We start from the raw sequence: 9,159 nt of genomic DNA on the forward strand, positions 1-9,159 counted from the left end.
ATGGCCTGTGGGTCCACGGTGTGGCCCTTCCCTTTCCTGAGGCCCAATCCCCCCTAGGATGCTGCCTCTGACCCCAGAGGACCCAGCATCCCATGGACCTATGACAAAGAGAAATATGTGGTGAGCTCAGGCCACAATCCCAGTGAGTGAAATATAAGTTTAGATTTAATTTTGCTTTCCGACAGCCAGGGCTGTATTCCTCTAAACTAGTAAATATTTAGTCCCTTTCAAGATTCTGTATCCCCTCTCCCCTTTTCCTGAGTCCTGAGGTTACATGGCTCCCCTGGCGGCTGGGGAGGGGCACCCACAGGCCACCCCAACTTCCCTCAGCCGTGTCCTTGAGCCCCTTCCCACCCTGTGGGTGTCTTTGCCTGCGGGGGTGGGGTGCCAGCAGGGTTCTCTGAGTCCGCACGGGGGTGCTGAACCCCTTCTCAGAGGTGGGGAAGGCTCCTTCTCACTTTTTACTTTAAGTTTCTCCAAACCTCGGTTGGGGCTCTCTCTGTCCTCAAGAACAGGAGAGCTTGAGAGTGCCCCGAACTATGTTGCCCCTGAGCCTTGAATGGTGAAAGAAAAAGGTAAAATCCTGGGTGATAAACGTAACTGAAGTTCCTATGCAGAACCATGTGCTTCCCCCAGATATCAGTGCTACTCACCGCCTCCTGAGGGTGGACTGTGCTCCCACCTACGTCACCATGCACTTCAGATACAAGAGGCCCTTCAAGGCTCACGACTGCCCTGCAAAGGACAGGTGGCTCAGTGGTAAAGAATCCACCTGCTAATGCAGGAGACGCAGGTTCGATCCCTGGGTCAGGAAGAGCCCCTTGAGGAGGAAATGGCAACCCCCTCTCCGGTAGTCTTGCCTGGGAAATCCCATGGACAGAGAAGCTTGGCAGATTACAGTCCAGGGGCCCTCAAAGAGTCCAACACAACTAAGCCCCTGAGCACACACAAAGAAGGTTTTATTACAGTTATTTGTATTTTGCCTAAAGGAGGAAACTTGGTCCCTGAGAGGTTAAGAATGAGTGTTGCTTAATTGGGGTGCTGTTGGCAGGTAAGGCAGGAAAAACCTGCCCCTCCCACTGCTGTGTCTTCGCTGCCTCTGGCCCGGGAACACCAGTGCTCTCCACTAGTCATTTGACCATGGCCACAGCCCTGGAGGGGGCTTCCCTTATAGCTCAGTCAGTAAACAGTCTGCCTGAAATGCAGGAGACCCGGGTTCAATTCCTGGGTCAGGAAGATCTCCTGGAGAAGGAAATGGCAACCCACTCCAGTATTCTTGCCTGGAGAACCCCATGGCCAGAGGAACGTGGCGGGCTATAGTACATGGGGTCGCAAAGAATCAGACACGACTTAGCAACTAAACCACCATGGCCCTGGAAGGGCTTCCCTGGTAGCTCAGACGGTAAAGAATCCACCTGCAATACAGGAGAGCTGGGTTCGCCTCAGTCCCTCAGCCCTGGAGCACTTCCAGAGCTGTCAGTGGGGGGCAGGACCACCCTTTGTTGAGAATCGCCAGGTACCTGGGGGAGGCTTCCTGGCTGGTGTACTGCAGAGTTAGGGGTCAAACCAGCATTCTCTTTTTTGTTTTCAGATACAAGTTCTGTGACTTGGCTTGGTTTCTCTTATCTATTTATTTTGGGCTGTGCTGGGTCTTCGTTGCTGTGCAAGAGCTTTCTCTAGTTGTGGCAAGCAGGGGGTACTCCTCGTCACAGGTCACAGGCTTCTCATTGCAGCAGGTCCTCTTGTTGCAGAGCCCGGGCTCTAGGCGTGCGCGCTCAGTAACTACTCAAGCCGGCATCCTTCTGAGCCCACCCGCCCTGGTCACAAGGGGCCAAGCAGAGTCAGTGAGGAAGGAAGGGCTAGGGCAGGGGCAGAGGTCATTCTTTCCAAACTGAGGCTCTGCCCTCCCCCCACTTCCCGGGGATCCTGGGGGTCCCTGCCCTCTTGCTTTCCCTAACCCTGAGCTCCTTGTCCATTCTCCCTATACTCTCATCTCTTGTTCTGATGCTGCCTTCCTGGAAAGGTGGGGTGGGAGCTGCCAGATGTCGGGGTGTACGGCCCAGGGCAGCTGGGGGCAGAGGCGGAGGTGGGCTAACGAGGCCTCCTGTTCCAGGAAAGAAAAAGCGTCACGAGCCTCGGAAGGAGCTCGGTGCTGTCACTGCGGACGGAACAGCACGGCCCCACCTGTGACAAATAACCCTGCAGACGGTGGGGCCCCCACCCCTCCTGAAAATAGATCCCTGCCTGGCATGAATGGGAATGAGGCCCAAAGGACACATCTGCATTGCTGCCCACAGGAGATGCAGACATGTGTGTATGTTTGGAGGGTACCCACTGCGTCCCCAACCTCCACGGCCCCCCAGAGGCACCCTGGGCCGCAGACCAGCTCCCAAACAGCCTCACACCCTACAGCTCGGCAGTACACCCCAGTTGGCAGCTACATGCACACACACATACATACACACACACGGGTGCACCCCAACCTTTCTCCACCTTTCTGCCAAATTTGGGGGCCACCAGCCCCAAAGCTAACCAAGTCCTCCATCACCAGGAGGTGTTTGGCTAAAGGAAGAGACCCCTGGATTTCCCCGCATTCCTCTGGGGGAGTCTCCAACCACCCCCACCAGCACCAGGGGCCTGTGGTCCCCATGCTGACCTTAGCTGATGTTTATATTCCTGGGCTGTTTGTTCTGTGAACGGAACATCTGACACCTTTTCAGAGAAATGTTTTTCTCTTTGTTTGGAACATCTGGAACCAGTAAGAACATCTGGGACTGCCAGGAACAGCTGTTTCTCGGATGGAACCTGAACTCCCCTGTCCCCACTTCCCACAGCTCCAGCCCCAACCTGTGCTCCTCGGGTTGGGGGTGGGGATGCCACTGTACCAGGTGAGGCCTATGCCCAGGACTTAGGGGGCCAGCACCCAGACCTCTGCCTGCTTCACCAGCAACCCTGGCCTGGGTGGTGGGTCCATGTCGCCCAGAACTCAGACCTGCCAGCAGCACAGGCTGCTTGAAAACTAGCGGGTGGTGAAGAGAGTGAGATGTGGGCAGAGGACACAGGATTCAGCATCTTTCCCCTCCTGGGGGGTGAAGGAACAGACAGAGCAAGGGGCCAAGATAGAGTAAAGAAGGTGCCATAATACATAAAACTCAAGAACTCAGCTGTGGGGCTGAGGGATGCGCCTGCCATGGGCAGCTGTGCAAGCTATGCACTGCACAAGGGCACCTCCCCCCCAAGACCCCAAGGGATGAGGGCTGTGTCTGATCCAGGGGCAGGGCACATAGTTCAGCTTAGACAAGCTCCTAGACTCTGTGGTTCCATCCACTGCTCTGCTGACAGACGAGAAAAAGCCAGAGAGACTTTCTGTTTCAGAACTTGCAGGCTCCCCCAGACCAGCCTCTTGTCTTCCACTCCAGACCCCTGGAGCTGTGGATAATACTTCTGTGCCCTGAGAGTCCACTGATTTCTGAGTGGTGGATTTTCAGTAAGCCATCAACACCTAAGTCCACCGTCTTTGGCAGCTCCCAGCAAACTCTCCCACCAAGTGAGCGAGGAGGGGCCTCTCACCAGAGCTGGGACCAAATCTTCTCCCAAGTGGCTGCCACTCTTGGCCTGTTCTTGCTCAAGAGCCTCTGTGGCTCCCTTCCTACACAAGGTCAAGCCTCCATCAACTGCCAACATGGCCACCTGCGCTCTAGCCAAGAGGCTGGGCTCTGGGTCCTTAGCTGTCCCCCCAGCACTCCTACCCCGTCCTTCCTGGATGTGTAAGTTGAAGGGTATAAATTGGTCTGGGGTGGAAGGGCTGTGCCCACATCCATCCACAGGACCCATGTGGATTCAGTTAAGTGCCTGGGACTCCGGACTGCGAGGCCGCCGGGCCCCAGGACGTGATCTTGGGGGTTGGGATGGGGCCTCAGGGGTCCCTGCCTCCCAGGGGCATCCGTCACGGACCCCAGGGGCATCCGTCATGGACCCCAGCTGCAGTACCCAAGCCGGGGTGACCCTTGGGTCTTAGCAGCACAGCTGACAAGAGAGCCTGCCCTCCCCCAGGGTCCCCAGAGAGCTGGTGCCTCCCCTGGGTCCCAATTTGCATGGCAGGAAGGGGCCTGGTGGGGAAGAGGCGGGGAGCAGGCAGACTGCAGCCCAGGCAGTTACACGTTTTCCCCCAGGAGCCTCCGTTGTCACGGGCTTGGGGCTGGAGACAGGGTGAGCATGGCAGGGTCGGCGTTGATTCCCGGGCTCAACAACTGGCTGGTGCTGGGGCTGCTGCTCCTTTCAGGTACTGCTCGAGGGGCCCAGAGGCCCCCTGGTTTCGCTCTTTCCACTGCTTCTGTCTCCTGCTCTCGCCTCCTCCGCCTTCCGTCTCTCACTTTTGCTGCCTCCTGTCTCCCTCTGACAGCCCTGGGGACCGGGTCTGTGGGAATCAGCCAGGCTGAGGGGCTGGTGGGCTCTGAAGTCTGCAGCCCCCAGCCCTTCTCCAGCCCGGAGGGGGTCGGGCTGAGCTGGGGGAGAGGGGCTGGTGGCTCTGACCTCGGAGAAGAGCTAGGCCGGGGAGGAAGAAAGGAGAGAGGGTCGTTCAGCCCCAGGTGCTGCAGGGCCCTGGGTGGGGGAAGCGGTGGAGAGGCTGCCCCCCACCAGACCTGGGACAGGCCTGCTCCCCACTCGGCGCTCCGGTCTGGAAGGCAGTAGAGCCCTCCAGGCGTGACTTCTTCCCTCTCATCCAAGAGCCCACTCAAAGGCCGAGGGCAGAAGCAGGGCTGGGAATCAGATCCTCTGGTGACCCCACCCTGCTCTAGACTCTCCAGGGCAGGGCTCTTGGAGCTGATGTCCTGGGGGGAGGAAGTGGGTCTGGGAATGCAGGGGCGGGGCAGCCAACTCGGAGGGACCAGCCCCGCCCACTTCCTCCCACCCAGCAGGTGAGAAGGTGCTGGCGGACAGAATAGATGACCTGCTCCGGGATCCCAAAGGTCAGCAATTTCCCCTGAACCTTCTGGGAGCAAGTATGTCTGTGTCCAACGTGGGGGTCCCTGTCCGCGAGCTGCCCTATGGTCGTCCCGGTGTCCTGGCCCCCTTGGGTTCTCCCCACCCATCCCCAGGCCTCCTGAGGGTCTGTATCCCTCTGTAAGACCTGGCTCTAAAGTTCCTCCAACCCCTACTTCTCCAACGTCACCCACGTCAAACATGAGTCCCAAAGATCAGGGAAGGGGGGATCCCACTGGGTATGTAGGCCTGGGCTGTCTGGCTGGGGAGTTGGGCTTAGCCCCAGCAGGAGCCTGCAACCTTGGGGGCCCCCAACAGGCTGCAGGGGCTTAGGGGTTCCTAGGGCACCCCTGACTGGGGACCAAGCAGGAGGGAGGTTTCCTGGGGCAGATGGGTGGTGGGGAGTGTGGCAAGCTGAGAAAGGCATAGGAATAAAAAGAGGAACAGGACCACGCAGAAGGGGTGACAAGGGAGACATGGGCAGGAGATTGATGCAGGAGCCTTGATTGCCAGGCTGAGGATTTGTGGAGTCACCCTAAGGACTGGGGGCTGGTGTGGGCAGGGAGAGGGGAGAACACCAGGCCAGGTTAGAGGCTGTCCTGGGGGCCCTCCGGCCTCAGAAGGTGAGGCTTGCATCAGGCTGCTGTAATGGGCATGGAATGCGTTGGAAGGTTCCAGGCCCTTCTAAAGGAAAATCAAATGGGGAGAGTGTGCCATTAGGAAGGGGCGGGGTCCGGCGGTGTGGCCCGCAGCTCCTCACATGGCTCAGTTCCCCTACACCTCTGCCTCATGACTGTCCCACACTCTGAGAAGCAAGGGCAAGCCAGGAGACCAAGCCAGGGGTCAGCGCTGCCCGGGACAGGGGCCATGGTTGGGGGGGTGGCGGGCCATGGTCGGCCAGCGGTCCAGAATGCAAGGAGCAGGATTTTGACCCCAGCCCTGACACCCACAGGAAACACTTGTTCCCGGATCTGGCAGCACCCACGTTTCGTGGCCAAGAAACGGGGCTCCACAGTGGAGATCAGGTGCCACGTGGAGAATAATGGCACTGTGAGCTGGTTCTGGAAGCCGAAGCCGGACTCAGAGCCCAAGATATTTCACCCGGAGGAGGGCCGCATCATCCAGACCCGTAACAACTCGGAGGCCATTCTCACCATCCTAGGCGTCCAGTTTCAGGACAATGGCATCTACTTCTGCAAGCAGGAGTGCGCCAAGGGAGCCCAGAGGACAGAGCATGGCTGTGGCACCGAGCTCCGGGTCATGGGTGTGTGCGGGGCCCGCCCCTCACCCCACTCCGCCCCCCTCCAGCCAGGGAGAGCATGGGGTGCTCCTGGAGCCCCACCAACACCCACCCCACCCCAGCCCTCCACCAGGAGGAGGGAGGGTCACACCGTGTGGGGTGGCTGTGACCCTGGGCACCTGGGAGAGCCGCGGAGAAGCAGGTCCTGAGGGGTCTGGGCCCAAAGCAGGGACAGGTCCCACCAAGCCTCACCACGTCCGCCCCACCTCCTCCCAGGGTTCAGCACTTTGGCCCAGCTGAAGCGGCGGAACACACTGAAAGATGGCATCATCATGATCCAGACCTTGCTTATCATTCTGTTTATCATTGTGCCCATCTTCCTGCTGCTGGACAAGGTGACCGTGGGGGCCGGCCAGACACCGGCAGGGTCTCTGTCTCCCCAGCCCCAGAGCCCACCCACTGACACACCCATTCAAACACTCCCTCATTCATCAGCTGTTCTCACAGAGTGCCCCTCAACCCTGACCCTTGACCCTTCACCCTTCACCCAAGACCAATCTCCCTGGCCCTCCCCAGCCTGGCCCAGCAGTGGATGGGGTGGGTGAAGCTAACACTCTGCTCTCCATCCCTTCCCCACCAGGATGACAGCAAGGCCGGGATGGAGGAAGATCACACCTATGAGGTAAGGGGCAAGGTGGACCCCCCATACTTCTGGAAGCTCCGAGGGCCGAGGGGGGCAGTCAGAGGCACCATCGGCGTGCGGCCAGGGGAGTGTTCAAAGCCTGAGCTCTGTTTCATCTCTCCAGGGCCTGGACATTGACCAGACAGCCACTTATGAAGACATAGTGACTCTGCGGACAGGGGAGGTGAAGTGGTCGGTGGGTGAGCACCCAGGCCAGGAGTGAGGGGCCGGCCCTCCCCATGCTCCTGGGCACAGCCCGCTGGGCCCTCAGTGACTGCTTCAGAGACATCCCCCACTTTTCCCTGGACCCCCGTCAGCCTCCAAAGCAGGCCTGCCAGACCCACCTGCCCATCCAGCCCTTGGTCCCCATCTCTCACCGAAGGGACTGGCACAGAAGGGCTGCAGGGCAGTGATTAGGACCAAGGGGGTCCTCAGGGGTTAGACTGGACCCCACCTTCTGGGGGTCCTATGTGGGGGATCCATGGCCCTGTGAAGGCCAGGGAAGGCAGAGACTTGTCTGGAACCTGCAAGTGGACTCAGAGCAGCCTGGCTTCTCTGGAGAGCTGGGGCAGGGTCACAGCCTACCCCAAGTAGCCGCAGACGGGCCACAAGAGCTTCGTCCCTCTCCCGTTCTCTCCTGCTCTCTCCCGCCCTCCCCATCCCCAGGGGGCTGCTGGCCTTGAGCCCTTTCCCCCGTGGAATAAACAGTGTGTCTTGAGAAAACACACACAGGCTTGTGACGTCTGTGGTTCTGGAGTGGATAAGGGTACCTGTTTGGGCACAAATGTTCGGGCACCCACCAGCCTGGGGGCGGGGAAGTCTGCTCAGCTCATGTCCGGCTCTCTGGAGGCCCAGTTGGGACCTGTGGTCGTGTCTGCTTTCTTTCCCCGCTCTGATTCTGGCGGGACCCCGAACAGCAGAGAAGGTCTAACTGGACTGGTCCTTCTTCTTGGTGGGGATGCCCGCGTCCTGCCTCCTCTTCAGCTGACAAGCAGCGCTTGAGTCCTGCAGGACTCGAGCGTCTCAGCCCTAGAGGAGCCACCCTCCCCTACCCACCCCAGTCTTCTTGTCCTTCAAGGTCCTCCACCTACAGGAAGCCTTCCCAAAATACCCCAGCCCCTGCCTGATCCCTGTTTGGATGCCGTCCTCCACAGCTCTGGTGTAGCTACAACTTTGCATTGCCCGTCTTGGCCTCGTTCTCCAGTTAAACTAGAAGGTCCCTGAGGGCAGGGCTTCCCCTGCCTCTACTCTACACCTCCTGTCCTCCACCAAGCCTGGATATATGTATATACATTTTTTCTTACGAACTTTGACTTAACTTTTCACAGTCAAAAATTGTTCTTTGTCATCCAATAAATGTATAGGTATGGATATGATTTTGGTCAAACATTAAACTATGAGATGCTGGAGATATATTTTTTTTCTTTTATTTTTTTTTCATTTGACCCAGAGCTATGCAAGAGATTCCCAAATCAAGAGGCCTTGTGGTGGGGAAGCCTGGGGATTCTTAGTCAGATAACCCCTTCAGACTTTCAGCATAAAATCAGAAGCAAAACAATCCCCAGCCCGCCTGCTGCGGGAGTGACTGGGAGCAGCTCAGGGCTAGGAGCTGAAGTTCAGTGCACCTCTGTGTGCAGGGCCGGGCTGACCTCCACTTCCTGTTGACCTTGGGGGGACCATGCTCTGGATTTGCCACTTTCATTCTGGATTCAGGTGGGAGAAACTCCTGCCCTCAGGGAGCTGCCAGTTTAATTGGAGAATCAAGGTCAGCATAGGGAGGGCAGCTTCTATGTCAGAGCAGCTCCACCTGGAATTGCAGGTGAGGCAGGCAGGTGGCCAAGGACCCCACGCCTGGGGTAAAGGTCCATCTCTGCTTTGATCAGCGGTGACCACACTGAGCCAGGCCGGGGCTGGGCCTGGCCAGGCCTCCTCCCTCCCTGGTCTCTGGGCTGCCAGAGGAAACGCACTTGTTTTGGCATCTGCCTCCACTGAACTGGAGCTCTTCCTCTCCTGCTGCTTTGCATAGTGGGGCTAATTCTGTCCTCGACCTCCACCAGGGACCCTGGGCAGCCGGCTGGGGGTGGGATGGAGTCTTCACTTCTCCCCCCAGGCAGGGTCTCCCCCTGCTTGGGGCTGCCCTCAGTCTAGGGAGGCCTTGGCTTTTTTTGAAAGACAATTAAATATCTTTGAATAACTGTTTTCCTAATGCTTTGAGGCACTGTTGACAGAGAGTCATCTGAGCAGGGAGGCCTGC

At 58.4% G+C, this 9,159-nt stretch overlaps 1 protein-coding gene across 1 annotated transcript; it reads left to right on the forward strand.

Moving 5' to 3' along the window:
• The first annotated feature begins 778 nt into the window (after positions 1–778).
• On the forward strand, positions 779–8,561 carry CD79B (CD79b molecule). The gene is made up of 7 exons (XM_055575529.1): positions 779–2,888; positions 4,173–4,282; positions 4,917–4,970; positions 5,936–6,247; positions 6,500–6,618; positions 6,864–6,905; positions 7,030–8,561. Exons 1-7 carry the CDS (start codon positions 2,725–2,727, stop codon positions 7,126–7,128), a joined length of 900 nt encoding a protein of 299 aa, XP_055431504.1. The 5' UTR covers positions 779–2,724; the 3' UTR covers positions 7,129–8,561.
• Positions 8,562–9,159: the final 598 nt, after the last annotated feature.

The sequence above is a fragment of the Bubalus kerabau genome, chromosome 4 (genome assembly GCF_029407905.1).
Source record: "Bubalus kerabau isolate K-KA32 ecotype Philippines breed swamp buffalo chromosome 4, PCC_UOA_SB_1v2, whole genome shotgun sequence".
NCBI lineage: Eukaryota > Metazoa > Chordata > Mammalia > Artiodactyla > Bovidae > Bubalus > Bubalus kerabau.

Coding starts and splice junctions, on each gene's coding strand:
- CD79B (XM_055575529.1), top strand. CDS start 2,725: ATGTTTTTCTCTTTGTTTGGAACATCTGGAACCAGTAAGAACATCTGG. Junction 4,283..4,916: donor GGGGCTGCTGCTCCTTTCAG/GTACTGCTCGAG, acceptor CCTCCCACCCAG/CAGGTGAGAAGGTGCTGGCG. Junction 6,906..7,029: donor AGGAAGATCACACCTATGAG/GTAAGGGGCAAG, acceptor TCATCTCTCCAG/GGCCTGGACATTGACCAGAC.